The sequence below is a fragment of the Bombus affinis genome, chromosome 18 (genome assembly GCF_024516045.1).
Source record: "Bombus affinis isolate iyBomAffi1 chromosome 18, iyBomAffi1.2, whole genome shotgun sequence".
NCBI lineage: Eukaryota > Metazoa > Arthropoda > Insecta > Hymenoptera > Apidae > Bombus > Bombus affinis.
The window spans coordinates 2855049-2875048 of record NC_066361.1 but is presented as its reverse complement, the minus strand read 5'-3'; the positions used below and the strand labels follow the sequence as shown (position 1 = coordinate 2875048).

The following is a 20000-nucleotide window of genomic DNA, read 5'->3' as shown; positions in this document are numbered from 1 at the left end:
TAAGAATTAAGAATATGCGGCTCATATCGAATTCAGTCATGCCATATAAGTATAATTATTTCTATTTAATTCGTTTTTCGTTTTATGCGTTTCTTTTTAAATTATCATTCTTTCATAAATCGTAAATCATTTTTTAATGTTCTTAATTTATTAAAAGTTTATGGGAAATTCGTAGCTTATGAGAAGAGTTTATATCGGATTGTTGGACAAGTACACATCGTAGAAGTAAATTTGAGATTTAAAATGAAAATTAATAAGACAAAATTTGATCGTTTCAAACTCCATAAATTATGAATTAAATCAAAATTGCTGCGTCGCCGAGAGTAATAGAATGGTATGTAGAAATTTAAGTAGCTGTATGAGAAACTGAAAATTGTTGAAAGACAGTGAAAGGTACACTTGTATGCATATGAGAATTCTCACACTTTCATTCCGCCTCGCAAAAACTGGTTGTTTAGTATCATAGAGACGAGATCGTGGTAGTAAGGTCGGAATGGAAATTCTCATAAATTATTTCGTGCCGTGAAATCGTTGTTTCGTAGATTGTCATTGAACAAGTGATACAATTTCTCTATTCTTATTCATGTAGCGTTACTTTCATAATATTAGTACTATTCCTACACGAAATCAAATCAAAAGTTATTCATACGGTGCTTTATTAAAAAACACGTTCCTTTTTTTTTTTTTTTTTTTTAAGATGATATAATGAGATGTAGAGAAAAGATCTTTTCTTTTTAAACTTATAAGCTCGTCTAATGTTAGTCACATACCATATATTGTTTGCTAAAGAAAGGGAAGAAGGAAACGTTGGTATCTTCATAAGATCTTTGCCTGTATTACGATGAATCTTTCCTGCTTAATATTCTATTCACAAGCTCGCGTGTTTTGTTCGAATTTAAGTGTTCCTAAGAAGCAAGAAAAAATTCCGCGTTTAGAATGCGCACATTCGAAAGACGTGCCCGTCTTTACATTCAATTCATTAGGAGGGAAAATGGTGGGGATAAGCGGGGACGTCGGGTATTGCCGATAGACGGCGTATGGCGGAGCAGTTCATTTCTGTAATGGCCGCTGTCTGGCGTTGTCGGTGAATCGGTCTCTTTTGTAGTCTCGCAAACGAAATATCGCATAGCATCGTTATTTAGGAAAATTCAGTGCGCGGCAATCCACGTGACGAGAGGTGCGGTGTTCACTGGTGCATAGTGCGTACTGTGATGTATATGTTGTAACTTCGGAACAGACGATCTGTCGAGAAAATTCAAATCGGATGTGCACTGGTGTCCCACTGTTTACTCGGCTCATCGACCGTTCACGGTTCTAGATTGCGAAAATATCGTACTAGTAATAAGAAGATCGTGATCGCACGATATGCAATCGAGTATCGTGAGCTTGGGTCGCGTCATTTCGGAGTCGCAAGGTTCCATTGAGCGAAGGTTCATTCTCGGACAGTAAACAAAAGTGACAGCGTGCAGATGCCGTTCGGTCATGCCTCCCGTCTCGTCTGTATCTGTCGATAGTATTTGACGTGCTGTTCTTCGCGAGCCCGAATTCTCTCACGTAGTTCAAGGTCTTCTAAAATCAACCTAACACCACGCTGCCAACAGGCCCAGCGAATTTCACGCCACTTTCGAGATCGAACGTATCCCGAGCGCGTTTGTCACTGACAGTAACACCGACCGCGCTTTTCTCAGTTATCGCTCGCGTTGTCGTGTCTTTTTCAAGGACTCGTCCCGTAATTTCTGACTCGAAAAAATTAACATCTTCGTAAGACTTAAAGCAAGAGAAACAGTGGACGCATCGTTTTCACTCGCGCAGGTATGTTGCTCCGATTACTGTCTCTCCATGCATTCGGAACACGGTGCATCGAGCTTTCTACCGTCTTTGTATTTTTTCTTTCGATCTAACGTAAGGGTCGTTGAATTATAGTACGAACTCCATGTATCCTCGAGAATAAGTTTCCGTAATCAAGTATCGAGGACATTTACGCGATCCAATTCTACGTATATTTTATTGCGATGTAAACCGCTATATCGATAACGTACAAAGTTTACTTTTGCCTATGAAAATAATCGCCTTTGCGAGTCGTTTTATCGAACAAAAATTTTCACCCAGCCATATTTAAGCGATAATATCGCGTTTCTAGAACTAGAACAAGACACTGGACGTTCGTCAGAAAGCACTTTTTGTCCTGTGAAAAGGTATCAGGCCGCAGCGCCGTGTTATATACCAATTAAATATAGCTGGCCTCTGGTAATTGCACCGTGTACTTTTTATCATAAATTGCATTTCTCGCGTGTGAAAACGGTCATCTGCCGCAACCGGTGGAAGAAGAAGTAGCGCTGCTTTGTAAATCAAATCGCCGTGTGCACCATGTAATGTATCACCGCGTATGCTCAGCCAACCTGCACACAGGTATCCGCATTATTTAACAAATCTGTTCGCATTCCCGGGCACGAGAACTTGGCGTATCCACCGCGAGCCACGTTCTACGAGTACCGCCAAATATTTCTAGTATTTCGCACATTATTTATTCTTTCAATAAGACATTTAGTTTATCGTCGAAGAACCGCGACAAAAGTTACTTTAATAGCAAGCGTAATTTCCATACACGACATATTCTTGAAAACATCGCCTCTATATCGTTCGTATACGGAAGCGAATCTATATATACGTATACATATATATACATATATATACGTTATATCTATGTGTACATGGGTTTCCACCGAGTTTGAGCTAGGTCAGTGCGGTGAATCATTGCAGAGGGTCGAATCTGATAAACCGCTTTTCATTTTTACAGCTTTCAATATATATATATTCGTTATATTAAGGTTTTTGCAATTGAAACAGTTCGAGCGTGTACAATTGGTAAGTACATGATCGTTTCACTGACATTTTGTTGCGATTGAAAACTGTACCGATATCGGTCACTATTAACTGCACTTATAACGGGAAATAAAGAATCGAATAAAATTGTTTCAATTGCAGAAACGGAAAGAGGTTAGCGTATTGACCAGTCTTGTGGGATGCAGATTTCTTCCAGAATAGCCAAAATCTCCTCCCCATGTTTCGAGGACGCTCGAAAAGGAGAGAGATGTGCCAAGTTTCGCCGCTGCGGATATTCCACGTGCTTCTCGAGTTCATCGACGTTGACTGGTTGCCGCACTGCGTCCCCTGCTAGGATCATGTCCTAGTCCACTGTGATTCCTCGATACGCGTGATCCCACTGCCAAAAGAGAGAGAGAGAGACGAGCGTAGCATACCGAAGTTTAAATCTGATCCTGACATGTCGGGCTACCGCTTCAAGGACGTAGCTCGTTGTCGCCTCGAGAGTCTTCCCGATCGAGAATCGACGACCTCGTTCGTTTGAACGGCGAATCAAGAGACGTTGTCACGTCCACCGACAAGACTGATAATCTGTGTAATGCAGCGCGCAAAGGCGACGACCTTCCGTCCCGATTCAAGCTGCTCAATCTTTTCACAATAACGGCGAAAATGTTCGGCAAGGTGCCACCGTCGAACACACCTGGACCGCCGTCGAACGATGGAACGTTGGTCAAGTCGTGCGCCAGACCCAGTGGAACCGCGTGTTTGCCGTGTTTCTCGGTCGACGAGACGCCAGCCGCCCTCACCGAGGAAAAGTCGAAACCTTGGAGGCCGAAAGACCACTGTATGCCCGTAGTCTCCGAGGCACCCTCTACGGGAACGGAGGACAAGCAGAAGCTCTGGAGATCGAAGGAAAACTGTAACCCCTCCGTCATCTTCGATCCACCTTGTATCACCGATGACAACTCGAAACCGAAGAGAGCGAAGGAAGGATCGTGCTCTCTGAACGAGTATCCGACTGTCACGGACGACAAGACGAAATCGTGGAGATCTAAGGAGAATTGCAACGTTAGCGTGGTACCTGACGTAGCTACCTTGATCGAGGACAAATCGAAAGTAAGGAGATGCAAGGATGATCGGTGTACGTCCTCCGAGTGTCTCGACGATAAAAAACTTCGAAGGTCAACGAAGGAGTCGAGCGGTTCGTTGACGGCGGAGCCAGTTTCCATCGACGATAAATCTAACGTATGGAGAATCTCGAAAGACTCGAATAACACGGCGAGCGTCGATCTATATGGTGGTTCGCAAACTCCTAGCTCCGCGTCTAATTTTTCTCAAACGTCGATCTCGTTCGTCGAGGTGAACAGACCTAGCAGGACCGAGTCGACTGGTTGCTCGGTCGCGAAGAACTCCTGCTCCAAATACTCGGCCAAGGAGATTTCTGGCCACGGAAGAAGTCACACGGTGGCGAAGGCGACGAGCGTCGCGTCAAACTTGGCCACTCACAAGTGCACGTCCAACTCAAATTGTACGAGCTACGGGAAATCTTCGAGTTGCGCGTCCACCAGTGCCACGAAATCGCAGAGGGTGTTTGGTTCCACCAGTCTGAGCAGTTCGAACGTCGACTCCGGCTCGAGAGACTCGTTGAAATTGGCAAAAAAGCAGGTCGGTCCGAACCGCGATTTTCTCGCTGGTAAAGAGCAACATTTACCCGGAGGAAAGTCTATTTCCAGAGAGACGCAGAGGAGCGTCGCGCAGGCTGCGCCATTGGCGGCAAACAAACAATCTACCGCGAAGCCTTCGGATGCAGGACACACGGTGTCGAACGGAAAATGTCGACCCGTCTCGGAGTCTAACAGCGAGTTAGGTGACTCACCGATAGACTTCACCGCGATTTCTGTGATTCAGTCGACCGATGAATCTTGCCAGAAGTCGTCCGCGAAATCGTACGCTGCCAACAATGATACGATGGAGTTGGTGGTTTCGGCAACTTCGTCGTCGGGCACTTACGAGCAACGAAATTACAGAGGGGACTTTACCACGTCCACACCGTCGAAGGACTGGATGAAATCCAACGGCGACGCGTTGCAAAGTTGCATTTCCTGTTTGCCGCAAGATCTTCCAACCGAACTGCAGTCTTCGCCCCGAAGTTACAAGGAACGAGAAAAGTGCCGTGATCCATGGCGACCCACCGAAATGGAAAGCAATATTTGCAACCTGAATGTGTGTCCTAGTGATACGTATCAGGATACCGGCTCGAAAAGGAGGACAGGTGCTTCCTGTCAGGCGTTGAGGCATGCGGTTGCCTCGTTGAACCGATTGGATGACTTTTATATGGAGAAGATCGGTGCCGGATTCTTTTCGGAAGTGTTCAAGGTAGGACCAAGTTTCACGTATCGCTTTATCGATATAACGACTTTGCGTTATTCGAGAATAATAAAGAAGTATCGCAGATTGCGTTTAAACTATAAATTGCAATTTGCGCTTGACCGAGTACTTTAGCAAATGGAGAAAAGTAACAGGATCGTGATGAGTCGTTCGACGTGTTTCTGATGCGCGGACGTGTTTCATAATAGAGCCATTATCGCGAATATTTTTCTCGGAACGATATTCTCGGCTCGTTTCTCGCCGAGGAATGTACAATTAGAATACGAATAATAATTAGGCATAATAATTAGGAAAGTTTTCTCTTTGATATAACACTGTTTTGCCACTTTTTTCCTACATTTCATTTTCTTTTTCTTTGCCTTTTAAATACATTATGTATTATCACGCACTTTAGTCGCTCGCTTCGCGATACAGAGCAGCGGCGTTATCTTGGCAATTGTTGGTAGACTAACATCAGCGAAGATTAGATACGAATGCGTGCAATAATTCCAAGGCGTTCTCTCTAAATTAATTCCATCCGTAACCATGCGGTTACTCGTTTTTTAACGAGCAGTCAAACGTTTTTGCCTCGAAGATCTTCATGCATACGATTCCTCGATTTCATTTGTAAACAATTGCACGATTTTTGGTCCAGTGACTGCGCCTTTGCAAATTAATTAGCATTCGCTCGAAACAATAAAATAAATCCAAGCAGTTGGCAGCAATTGCTTACCTACTTGAGGTCTTTTTTCGACAAATTTTCTTCCACAAATTTTCATGGAAAGTATTCGTATATTCAGTGGAAGGTGAATTAATAACGCCATCGTAAACGGTAGGATAAATTGTCATTGGAATAACGGTACCCACTCGGAGAAAATGGCAATTAACCATATAGAAAGCTTCCCGTATATGGTACGTCCAATAATCAATGCTAAAGGCAATTCAAGTAAGTGACACGGTATATTTTTTCGCGTACGTTATTCTTTGATCAGGCGGTTAGGTGATTAAATTTAATTTGAAATGAAATTTGAATTTGAAAGAAAAATGCGATAGCTGTTTGCAAGTCAGACGTACGTCGTACATCTTTATGCACAGAATATGCAAGTAGTTGACAATATGAAATATCGTGTCGGACCAAAGTGACTACTCGGCCAAAAGCATTTGCCACGAGGTAAAAGATCCAAGGGGGGATTCGCGCCTTACATCGCGAACAAAACGTTGTGACATAACGAAACGTGGAATCATGGCCACGCTCTTCCTTCTTCCGAAGCTTCGTTAGACGTGATTCGTGAAAAATCATCTGCTCGTATCTATGTTGGTTAGGGCTGGCTGCAGCTCGTCGACTTTTTACGCACCTGGAGCATCGAACACAAGCCTTTCGTATTCATTCTACCGAGCCAGGTGCTAGGCATAACTTCTCGTTGCTTTCGTGACAGATTATTTATTCCTGTTATGGAACTTTTTACGCGCAGCGGAACGTTACATCGTTTAAACAGCCTAACGGCACTTAAGAAATGACGCGCAACTTTTTTCCCCGTTTTTGTTCGATATTTCTAGAAATTATTCTTCTTTATATCCAACAGCGTTACGTAACGGTCAACGTGGAAAATTCGCGCTAAATCATAGGTGAATTTCACATCGCACAAGTTGAACCGCGTAATGTACCATAATGTGCAGAAGTAGGTTTCTGCTGGTACGTACGTAGATACGATGTTCTGGAAGGATGCTATAAGTCACAATTTCCCCCTAGTCTGCAACCACTTCCTCTATTGCGCCTTCTTTATTCTCTATCTTCTCCACGGCACTGTTAACCGGTGCTTTTCTTATCCCCGCGTATCTAGCACCGTGTAGCGTCGTTTCGCCTTTGCTTCTCTCCCAGTCCTCTTTTCCACGCGACTAACAAACACGCACGTACTTAGCTACGTATCCTGCAAGTGTTTTCGAGTACGCGCATAATTTTGCACGTAGCCGAATGCGCTGGTGACGATAGAAAGTCGGTCCAGTTCCGTTGCAGGCAAAACCCCCGCAATTTGCCGGGCATTTGCGGGCATTTGCGGACGATTCGAGGATGACCGCGTCAGTGTCACCGGAAGCTATCGAACCGAGCCGAGAATCTTGACGAGAGCGTCGTTTCTCATCGGCTAGGTACGATATAAATAGGTCAACAGGAAATCGAGTACGGCCTGTGGTGCGACGACGATGATTCCCCCGAGCCACGTATCGCGAGCATTCTGTTTAAAAATAAATCCACCGCGTACTCCGGCGCTCTGGAGGGTCCTTGCGATTTGTACCGTAGGTCAAAGTCTTCTGAACTTTCGCGCTCCAACAGTCCAAGAGCGTGCCCCAACATCTTGTCGTTGTCGACGCTACTTTCCATTAACGAAGTTATTTAGCACGATTTTGTATAATCGCACGGTTCGATAGCTACGAACCTGGCCATCGATAGCTTGCCCAAAAGTGTGTCGTCGCGTAGTTGAAAATTTATCGAGTTGTCGTACTTTTCTCCGAGAATTAACGTCGGTGCTGCCGTGCTGGAGGTCGTGTCCTTGGCAACTCGGAATCGTTACGCGAGATTCGACGCGAGTCAATTTGCGCGAAAGTTTCAGCTCGGTGAAAGTCACGAAAGTCGTTCGAAGAAATTGAAAAAAATTGGAAGGACTTGACCGCGCGAGCCTCGATTCACGAACAGAGGAACGCGTTTCGATTTCGGAGGTCACGAGTTCTTGGCAACCGCACGCGATCTCACGACTAGAGCCAACGCATTTCGGCGAACCACTTCCTCCGCTCGAGCCCGACCGAAGAATTCGTCGTTTAACTCGACTCTATACCACCGACTATGCACGCACAGCAGACGCATCAGCCTCTTCTTCGACCACTGTCTGGCCTGCGCATCGTTAGAGAGATCAACCGCGTGTACAACGTTGCATTCCTCTGACGGAACTCGATTTGTATTTCGAGACAGGAATCTTACCTATCGCCGTAATCCTTGTCGACGGAGAACGATGTAACAACTGGTTTCAATGAGCCATCAAATCGGCCGATTATTGTATGCTTTTTAAGCATCTGGACAACCAGTTTCGTTCCAACGGACCGATGGAACGTGTTACGCAGTAGCTTCCTGGATATAGCAAGGTCGTAAAATCGGCCAAGCATCGGAGTTTTCGTGCTTTAAGCATTTAGATAGCCAGGAAATCGGCAACGATGCCTTTTAATTCGAATCTTTGCTGTTTCGTCAAGATTTTATTAGTCTCTGCACACTATTGCTGTAAAGTTTGATCGTGTCACATTTTTTCACCAATAACATTGTCTTTTTTTTCGTCTGTTTGCTTATTTTCATTTATTCGCAAGAGCTACGTATTAAAGAACTATAACGTAAACTATAACGAATATAACGACGTTGTAAAAAGCTGACAGGCGTTAGAATTTGTAAGTAAGCACGTTCGAACGTCTGGGCAGGCGAATTGACAGAAACTTGAGAAGGCAAGGGTGCGAAACATCAGTTAGGGTGGCATAAAGTACACTTTAAACATGGTTCAGGGTCTCGCGAAGGTCGTATACGTGATAATATACATTGTATAACAAAGGGCTTTTCGAACAGCTGAATCTGAACGTGATTACGAAAGCATAATATTTGGAGTAATGTCAAACGTTAAGTAATTGTTTCGCAATTGTAAAAGCGTCTAGAATAATCAAACTGTGCACGAACGTGTATTATGTTGGTTGAAACGTGTTGGAGAACTAATGACTCGAAATGTTCTCGGATAGACGTTGAAAGATATTTTCTTTCAAATGTGGAACGCTGTTGCGCTGAAACGTTCGCACTTTGTATGCCATCATCTGATTCAGGTAATTCGACAAAGTATAAAACGCGAAATTCGTCTTTTGTGTTTCGCGAACGAACCCGTTAATCGTAATTATATCTCGCGGACGATACGACATGATACGTTTGCTTGAAAAATTTTATCTCAGCTCGTCCCTCGCGTTCCACGTGCACGCGTATTCTTGGTCTTCTCACTCTTCTTTTTTTTCTGTTTATTCTCTAGAAAGAGTCAACGCGAACAAGTTATAATTAAAAGGACAGGTGGAACGCAGTCGCGTTCGACAAATGTTTAATCGGAGATTTCTCTCCCAGCTTTCTCGATCGTGATTCCGTGGTGACTCTCAGAAATTGAACGACGAAACTGAGGCTACCATGGCCAAAGAAAAAGGAAAACAGCCGCGAAAGCGGAGGAGCTGAAACAGAGAGAGGGAGAGAGAGAGAGAGAGAGAGAGAGAGAGAGTAACGAAAAGATGCTCCAGATCTATTTTTGCGTCCCGTTCAACTTCGATCCTTGTCTCGCCGCTCTTCTTGGCTGATGAATCTGAAATTTTGAACTAAACTACACTGCTTCGAAATCGCTGACCATCTCTGTATGATTGGGAAGATAACCTCGATCGTGGAAGTGAAATACGCTTAGTAATTCAACATGCGGACTTAAGAACGCTCGAAAGTGCTCAAGAATGCTCAGGAATTCTCGCGACAATTTTTATATAACGAGCTTCGAGCTCGATTGTCGTCGGATTGTCGCCCATCCGAAGATAAACGAGGCTAACAAACGTGTCGTAAGATTCTTCGAAAACAGTCGACAAACGATGCGCGATTGCAAAATCCGTTTTATAGTTGGCGGTTTTTCATTTAAGATATATCGGCCTTGTTATCGTTTGCGTTAATGAGTTAGCAAAATCTCGCGTGTAATTAAAACCTGTTACGAACACCGGAAATTTCGAAGCGAATTTGAGCTACAACAGCCGTGTTAATATCGAAGTAAACTTGTTTGTAAACCACTAAATCGTCGGATAATGAATAAAACATGCGAGAAACGTTATTCGCGTTCCGTCTTTCATCGCGGATTTTCTAAACGAAACGACCGCGCTTTGTTGTTTCGAATAACGGTTAGTCGCCTTATGAAAACCTTGAAATGAAATCGTCTTTATCTGCTTCCACTATCACGACGACTAGACTGCATGAATGCTTCATAAGGTGTATTTCATTTCGTCGTTTTTATCAACTCGTACACTTATATACATGCAGAGCCTTGTTGTACGATGTTCGACCATGAAAAATCGTCCTTGTAGAAAAGTCGGTGTCGCGTTGAAACCGTAAATCCTACAACTGGACGATCTTTGGTTAGAGAAACTTGTTGCTCCCATCAATTTCGCGATTTACTTTCATAATTCGAGTCCGCGTATCTCGAATAAGACGAGGTAACGCCTGTTACAATTGTGCAAATTTACGCGTCTATACGTGGCCGGTCGAGTCGGACACCGCGGTTTTCGCGTCTAGCCTCGACACTTTCCTTATTTCTAATTCCGTCGACGCGAATAAAATGAAATTGGCCGGGACGCGCCAGCGCCATTCGCTCTCCTTGCAAAACCTATTTGAATTTTACGTAACCCGCTAATTATACAGCCGCCTTTGCTGGAATTTTCTCCGAGTATAGTCCGACGTGAACATTTTCCTTATTTCCGAGAAGCTTTATCGAGCTCGTTGATCTAAGACCATTGGATAATTCGGAGCACGTATTTAAAAGTCGATCTTTCCTTCCGTCGATCTAGATCGAGAACGGAAAAATGCGAAAACTATGGAATAAGTATAGCGAACGTTTTTTCACGCGAAACTTCGTTACGGACGACTGACGTTCGATAAAGCAAAGGAAACTAGAACAAGGGAACCTAAGGAGCAGGAGATTCTTTTTCCATATCGAATTTATTATCGGCGTAAAAATCACGATGTCCTTGGAGGCGCATCGACTTCGATGGAACGCGGTTATTATCGTCGTGGTAATTCCTACGTTTATGCTTGCGGATATAGTTTCAGGACAGTGGATGGAAATGCAGTAAATAACCGGTAATGACACGCGTGATGACAGACTGCGTTATTACGGACATGCTTCGCGGAAACCCAGCAGGTATCGAAATAAGGTCGTTTCACCGCCAATCTCTATACGTTCGATTTCCTATGTCTTTTTTATTTTTCCTTTTCCTGATTTTTCTGTGCAATAAACATCGTTTATCCTCTTTATTTTCGTTTGGGATTGTTCGTAGCGTGGTTCGAGTTTTTAATCGGGCTATTCGAAAAGATAGAACTTTGGAATTCCATCGAGAAAGGTTTCATCGCTTATCGCACTGAATTACAAAATGCGTGGAAATCACGCATTCCACGCTGTCTCGAAACGCGATTTAACTAAAATATACATATGTGAAACGCGAGGGCTCGATGCCTCGGAGAAAGTTCTTACAGCTGCAGTTTATGCACGCGCTTTGACATCGACTGATGAGCCGCAAACAACTCTACCCGTCGGTACATTGAACGTAATAGCACCTTCGACGTAAATTTGCAACGTACCTCGTCGAACGCTGTTCTCTTTGCTCCGTCTTTGATAACTATTTCTATTTAGATACAGTTAGGTACCATCTCAGGTGCAAGAATTCGAAATTCCAAGAGATTCAAGCATTTTCGATTTATTCCTATATCATAGGGAGATTGTGGTCGAACGATTGAACTATTTTATTTATTTTCTATATACGACAAGAGGAAAATTCTCTAAAAGTCGGTATAATTGTCAATCAAAATATAAATTAATATTAAAAAATTGTTGATTCGATATTTTATTTTAGCAGCCTTCCTCGATCGAGGGGTTCACACCAAAACGATAACCTCTCGACTTTTCAAATAATACTTTGCAAATAACAATGCGATTCGCAGTTTACGAAATCCATTGAATTTCATCGAAAGAAATACGATCAATCTTATCCTTATCGCATCGAAGCATTAATCAACTCTCAGTAACGTTGAATTGGTTTCAATTGCGCGAGCAGAGGAAAAGAAAAGCGTCGACCACGGGAAATTGATTTGGCGTAGCGCGTAAAACTGTCTCTCGAAGTATCGTTTGCCTCGAATTTAAAATGCGGTTCGCTCGTTGTAATTAACGCGTGCAACGTTACGCTAATCGATCTTAACGACGCGCCTTACGGTATTAATACGCTCCGTGATATAATCGTCGCATGACTCGCGCGCCAATTAAGCAAACTTTGAGTCCGTGTATCAAAGTGTTCGATAGCGACGCCGGGATCAAAGCAAAGCGAGTCGTTCGTTCTGGTGTTGGAGCGAATACCGCGAGCACGATACGACAACGGGATCGCGCGTGATTTTACCGTACCTCTTTACCTTTTACCTCTTTGAGAACTGCTTCTCCTCTTAAACATACATAATATGTAATAACGTTACGTATGATTTCGATAAAAGATGGAGTAGAATATCAAGATGGACGAAAAGAATTCTTCTTTCGTTTAATGTACAATCGTGTTACGGTGTCGATCCTATAGAGTATAGAGCGTAGAACGTATACACGATACAGAGTTACAGTCGACCATTATAAATATTAAGCTTAGGGCGAAAGAATTTGTCCACGACCTGGATAACTTAATTGGATATAGTCCCGGTTCGGTGATCCAGCTAGCCGCTTCTCTTCTCCCCTAAAAAATATCAGTTAATTTCTCCAATTCTCCTAATCGAGTAATTTCACCGCTTCGTACATCTATATTTATTCGTTTAAAGCCACTTACGTAACACACGCTTCCGTTCTCAAAATAATGAGATCGTAGGACGGAACAACAGGTCGCCGACTTTAATAAGATCCAGGTGTGCTTTTCATGGTAAAGCGGCAACAGATATACGCGTGGCAAAGGATCGATCGAAGAGACGATGGAGCAGCGATCCGAGAGGGGATCGAGAGAGGTTGGAGAGGTCGAAGGTGTCGCGTGCTCGCGCCAGAGACCTTCGTAAGGCCGCGGCGAAGCGACAGGCGAACGATCTGTCGGAAGTAGCCTCTCTTTCACTCCGGTGGCCTCACGTAGCAGATAGAAACGACCGACCTTGCTTGCGAGCGTTCGAAGCCCGCGTTCACCGCGGCATTTCCTTCCTCCGACGAAATAAGAATGCTCGAAGCAGACGAGAAAGCCGGTCACGCCGCGTTGGCCATGGAGTACGAACACTCTCTAACGAGCCTCTGTTACGGGTTCTCGTTCCTCGCTCATTTTCGTTCTACGACCGATTCATTAGCCAGCGAGATACGACCAGGTGGCCGGCCAACGTCCTATCGTGGCTGATTCCCGATTCGCGATTCGGAATCCTCTCTCTTTCCGCGGCCTCCTACGAAAATCGCCGGAAGTTCACGCCGCCGCGGCTGCCTTAATTGCGAGCACGATATTTCGAAAGTGACGGAGTTTCTTCGCGTTCTCGCCAGTTCCGTACTCGATACTTTCGTACGCGTTAGCTCCCGAGGATGATCGAGGGGTTTCGCTACCCTCGAAAAGTTCCTTCGAACCACCGAATAGGTAATTGGAAAGTAACGGATTACCTTCCCGTTGACCCAGAAACCGGTCGTAACGTTGGAAACGTCGAGCCAACCGGCGATATTTGACCGAGGATTATTCAATAGTTTCGCAATGATCGTTACAGCGCGTTCTTTCGTTGAACGCCGGTATTAATGAAACGAAACTAAAATCGTGCGAACGCATCGAAAATGAGTACGATTTTTATGCAGGTATGTTAACGACTGTTACGAGCTCGCCTACGATTATATTTAAATTCGTCGAACGGGCAGGAAAGTCGAGAAATCTGTCGTTGACTCGTACTGCTCGATCTTGGGAGAAATCTTGGTCGAGCGTCGGTATCTCGGAATCTCTCGCCTATCAATTCGATTCTCGCGAAACTTTCATCCCCGTATTTAGAGATAATTGCTAAATAATTCATGCATTATGATCCCGTAAACAACCAATAATCGTAATAATTTCGCGTTTTACCCGACTGACCGAGCGCTTAATTTTCTTTGGATAACTTTTACTTACGCGTGTAAAAGCGAGACTGGAATTTAATAGAAAAAGGTTCGATCTGGCCTGGATAGTCAACGTACCGAAATTTATTGGTTCCGCCGCGAAATAGGCCCGTTTCCGCTTGGCTGCAAAGTAAAATGTCGTTCTTCGGCCAAAATGTTCCGCGACTCTCGATTTGATCCGGCTGATCGACGAGATTCGAAAATGTTGCGCTACCGCTGGGAAATCTACGTTTATTAGACTCGCGAGTCGTTCCAACGACATGCAAATCCGGCAAGAGGTACGACTGGTTCGCCTGGTAAAAGTGGCGAAGTTGTCTCGGAAAACCGGTCGTATATTTCACCGTCGATCTTTCGCGCGAACTTTGAAGCAATCCGTAACCGTCGACGTAAGTGAACGAAAACAACGAAGCGTCTCGACTTTGCACAATTAGTTTTTTTAATTTGACAGCGAATTCGAGCGGTTCCAATAAGAATTCCGATGAAATCGAGCGAGAACGAGAGTGCCTACCCTTCGTCAGACTCCAGTCGCCGGTTTCTTTAACCTTTAACGATGTTAATTTTACGCTAAACTTTCCTCGCGTGGCAATTAACAGTGCTAATTGCCCGGTAATTATACGGATCTACTTTTGTATTCTTTGTCCTTCTCTAGACTTCGTTACGAGTTTGGACAAAAGAATCGTGTTCCACCGTGTCGATCGTAATATACTCGGAAATATGGTAGATCCTAATGCGATATCGATGTCTAATTTGTGTCATAAATATTCTTGTTAACAAATCACACTGCAATTTTATTTTATTTCCTCGTCTAATAAGTATCTCGAACATGCTCCGGCGTTGATTCTCTAAAAGACTACATTACGGTACGCGAACGATTCGAAAGGACAGACTCCCCGTATTTAATGGATTTCGAAGCGAATCTACGACGTGTTATTTATTGACAAGCTAAAACCATAAAAGGAGATTAAGCTCTTATAGGGAAAGCCGATCGGCATTCGCGAAGAGAAACTTTTTGTTAAAAAGTGATCGGAAAAAATATTAATATAGAAACTCTGTCAGAGAAAGTGCGTAGCGCGAGGCGAGAAAGAAATTTATCGCGGTGTCTCGCGATCGGTCGTCAGAGAAATCCTCATCGATGCTCGTATCTTGAAATGTGGTGCATCGTCTCCTTCGATTCGTCTTGTTCGATCGATCAACGATCGTACAGCGTCCCTGCTGCGAGATCGCCTCGCTATCGCACGAGATTTTTCCAATTCCAAACGACGATTTTTCGCCGAAACTTTGGACGGGTGCGCTGCGTCACTGGGAAAAAATTGTGAACTTGTAAAGCCTTTCAAGGCATGGCCTTCGAGCCGTACGTTCTTAATTGGTAAATCGCTCTTAATAGAATCGTAGCTTTCCACGAAGCGAGTTACAACCATTCGCGTCGACAATTTTCTTTGAAATTTTCGAACTTTCTTGTTCACATCGTTAATTCGGTTCAACTATGGCGCGAGCCACTGCGAATCTATCTCTACTAGCGATATTTTTCTAGCGAAAATGCTACAAAGCAATTTGGAATCCCTATTCTTGTTATTAGTAATTTGTAGTTTATATACAAACGTTTCAAGTATTAAAGCTCCTATACACTTGTTGATTTTGGCATTTTCACCTGTCTACGTAACGATCAATACCGATCTACTCTGTTCTGTGGCAAATTTCTAACTACGCACATTTCGTAAATTTGCACGAAATATTTTCTACTTTTTGAATTATTTTATTCGTGCTATTTCCATTCTCAGATACTCACGTACACGAGTGAATCACATCGCTGAAAATAATTCATGGCTCACCTACTTAAGAACTTATCGTTCACTAAAAGGCCAAAACACTCCACAAGTTCTTTACATAGTATAACGCATCCATTCATCGCTGCTACTTAAATACGCCGCCACCAACTGCATCGCATTACATCATAATTTACATCGTAAAAAAGAAGCAGAGAATCGAATGCCACGCAGTATTTTTGGCTCGTCTTCCCTTTTTTTCAAAATTTCAGCATATCCGAATTTCAAAACTCTCTTGGCGAGCGTTAGTGTTACGTATTCGTGAATTCACAGACCGGGAAAAGGAAGAAAGCGATTTTAGAAAATAATCGAAAGTGTTCTCTGCACGATATAAAAATAAGACGAAGCAAAAATACTAGTCTCGGTGCAGTGAACTTTTCGTTAAGCGGGCGAACTCGCGTAAATGCGACCCTACTCGCGGTTGACTTTCGTTGGAAACTCCGTGTCACGGTACGCTGCGTAAACTTTGAACTTTTCGAATCACTCTCGACTCGTTTTAATTGGTGCGTGGATTTTAATTATGTCGAGGTTTTCCCCTTCGCCGACGTACGTCTGCGTATCTGTCATTTCCTTCATCGTGCTATTCGACGCACGTCGAGCGCGAAAGTTGACAAATCGTTGCCTGTTCGAGGGATTGAAAGAGCTACGGATTGGAGAAAATGATGGATGAGCAACGATTCCGATTGTCTTTTTATCGTCGACGCAAGAAGGCATCGTTGAAGTTGTCTCGCGCGGAATAGCCGTGATTGCAGAACATTCGCGCGTTCGAGTTATCGTTAATTAACCCGATAATTCGCGCGATTAAGATACCACAAAAATAGCTCATCGTTCATTTCTCATCCGTGGTCACTGCAGTACAGCTACAAATAGACGCTGTTGACCTTTGTCGGTCTGCCGTTTTACAAACCGGCCCGTTGAATAAAACTATTAAACATCGCGTTTGCCCTTTAATTGCCGTGACGGCCATAATTGCTCGGTAAATTTGCGATCTGGCCGTTATTTCATTGGGCCTACGGCGGCAATTTAGCGGCAATACGTCATTCGACTTATTAAATCGAGTGAAAAATCAACGCTGTAAATTCGTCGGCCGTTTCATGCTCGAATTAACTTGCCAGATGACGATCTCTCGCAGAGGCTCGCACGGCGATCGGTACTTGCTCGGCGATCCAGTCTCCGACAAAGCCGTGCAACGTTAATGGAAGTTCTGCGGTGATAGAGGCCTTTCAGGGCTGCCTTTTCCCGGAAGCCTTTGAATCCTCGAAATCTTCGACGCGCTCTAGCCGTCTCTTTTAATCTTTGCAGTCTCTTTTTCTCGATGCTAGGTTCACCGAACTCCAAGAGAGTATGTCGTAAAATGCCGTGCATTTCCTACGCTATATTCCATCCTTTGCATCGCAACATCGCATAACGTACGGATATTTTTAGCCGCATAAATCGAATTGTCAAACGCAAATTACTTTTCGCATACTGATCCCGACCTATATCGTCGTTTATAATTTCTTCTTAATCTATTCATTTACGATAATCTGTCTCCTAGTTTTACGATAGAACCTCCTTCGTACGAATTCCATTTATTTGAACGAAATTGTGATCAGCGTCGATTAAACGAACTTTTACTCGTTGAATCCATTTAGCCGAACGCGAACTAGCGTTATATGAACGAAAAGTGGATAACTGAGGATGCGGAGAATAAATGTTAATAAACGTGTAAATAAACGAATAAATCCTACGTATGTTAAAGCGTTTGTCCCGTAAATAGATAAATAAAAAAGTAAATAAATTTAGGAGAATTCAATCGGCGATGCAACATCGCGTGCACCGAATTACGGTTCCTGTATAGCGAAATTAAGCTCGGGGCAGTGATTCGTAAGAACGATACTGGTTGATAACCGATGTCGAGAAAAAGTAGCAAAAGTTGGGAACGGAAAGGGGTCAATAAGAAGCCGATCGATCGACTGTCCCGCTTCTGTCTGGATCGATGCGAAAAAGCGCCGGATGAACGAAGAATAGCGGCCTCGAGTCGTGGAAAAAAAGTCGAGCGTTTACAATGTTTGCGCGTGTGGTTGTCGGCAGTCGTTAATCACTCGCGGTACAATAATCACCGCGTGCTTTCTCTGTACATCCGCTAACAATGGAAGTCGAATGCGTGGAGAACACGCAAGGACGAGTCCACGTATGCAGCGAGAATTATTTAAACGAACCGGGCCAGCTAATTATTTGGCATTCTCGTCAGCGACTTTCGCGAAACTCGAAAGACAGCTTCTGAAACGCACGAAACAGTTGCTTTCGACCATCGAGTGAAAACTACTTGGCATAGTTTCGTCGTTGGCAAAAAGACCGCGATGATTCCGAAGGCATTCGGAAATTACCTGATGCTGATCTTCGCTTGTCGCCGTACAGTTATGATAATTTCAATGCACGAGTAAAAGCGAAGAGCCCGGGATGAGATATTTATAGTCGAGATTGTCCGCACGTCAAGTGGAAAGTCTTAAGTTGTACACGGAGACGTTAAGTATCTGAGTCAAAGTTCCAATTTATTTACCGTGCGAAAATAACGCACGGATATACGCGCGTTCCAAGTTCAAAGTAGAATGCCATAAGTTCGAGTAACAATTTCTAGATATAAAGTACCGAAATGAATATTCTTCCTTCGCGATTCTGGTTCAGATGGCAGATAGCTGCCCGGAATAGTTTTACCAACGCGATAATAAAAGAAAATTACTGCTTGGCGACACGAAACGTGCACTTAACTAACCTGTTTTCGCGTTCTAATGTATTCATAGGTCAAAACGATAACGCGAAATTACCGAACTGTAGGATTCAAGCAACGGACAGAAAAAGCGTAAAACTCGTTCCAATTTTTATATTCGCGTCAGCAATGCATTACCCGCATAATTCGTGCGAAGACGTTAGAAAGTGAAACTATGAAAAATCTAGAAAGAAAAAAAAAACAGAAAATCTGAATTCCAAATTAGATTAGAAGCATAAATAAGGATGTATCTATTGCACGATCGATTAAAAATTAGATTCGTCAGCCTGGCGGTAATCGTGAATTTGATCAGTTCGATTTAACGGTCTGTGAAGGTAGCTCGTTTTTTTATCGAGCCAAGTGTCAGTTCAGTGACGAGAGTTCGAGCGAGCGACTTCTCGTTAGCTTTGCTTCTTCTTCCGTTCTTTTTCTTGTACGCGAAACGCCCGATTTGCAAGCGCTCTGTTTACCCGGCGAGTCCGCGGGTATTCGTCATCGTTTGGCCGCGGCCCAACTAAGCCAGCCACTGCCAAGGAATCCTGGCCAGATTCCCTTTAGATATTCTCGACTTTTTATCTCGCGGAATTTCCACCTCGTGCCGCTCCTCGTATTCCTTTTCCCTTGATCGAATTTCCCACCGGTTTCCGCGGCCCGTTTCTCGCTATCCATCTTCGAATCGATCGATCTCTGTCAACCATCGATCGATGCTCCGATTCGCGTGCCATGCAACGTCGAGTTTTTCGTAAACTGTAGTAAACGACGAGTGGCGCCAAGTCGCGCGGACACGACTGCCGCGTCTTTCGTTGGTTTGTTCGTGGCGTTACACGGAATCATGGTAGCGCGGGAGTTCGTAAAAGTGCGAGAAACGACGAGGCAAAGAGGTGTCCATTAGCAGCAGAGTCGCTTGAAGAGCAAATTAAGACCGGAAACAGAGCGATATCGTGCACGCGAATTCGTAGTCCCGCGTCGCGCGTTCCGCCCCTCGAGCCGATTCGAAGATTCGAGGCTTCCACGGTGACGCCGTCGCTGTAATGACATTCCGACGCGGTACCGTCCCGATTATAATCTCCTCGGAGTCGTTTTGACACTGATACCACCACTGCCTCTCACCGTTGACCCGTTTATTTGCAGCGAAAGAGAGATTAAATCGTCTTACCCTTTCTCACTCTCTTCCTGTTTTTCCCGTTCTCTCGAGAGAGTTTAAAGACGCAAGATGCTGTTGCGCGTTCCCCGCGATTGATATCTCGAAAAGTGGCATCTCATCCTAATTAAGATCAGTCGTAGAAGTAGCTGTTTTCCATCGTTCGAAGATCCTTCGGATACACTTTTGCTTTTAAATTCTTCTACTCTCTGTTTATTATG

General features: G+C 44.0%; 1 protein-coding gene across 4 annotated transcripts in view; it reads left to right on the top strand.

Moving 5' to 3' along the window:
- The window catches only part of LOC126926598 (uncharacterized), a 77337-nt gene that overhangs the window by 43472 nt on the left and 13865 nt on the right, over nucleotides 1-20000 (top strand). The window contains exons 1-2 of one of the 4 annotated variants that reach the window (XM_050742970.1): nucleotides 14-1812; nucleotides 3030-5199. In XM_050742970.1, the coding sequence (XP_050598927.1) occupies nucleotides 3493-5199 (1707 nt within the window). In that variant the 5' untranslated portion in view covers nucleotides 14-1812; nucleotides 3030-3492. Of the gene's footprint in view, nucleotides 1-13; nucleotides 1813-2985; nucleotides 5200-20000 lie in introns of those variants that run through there. The other 3 variants (XM_050742971.1, XM_050742972.1, XM_050742973.1) reach the window with 3 other exon arrangements.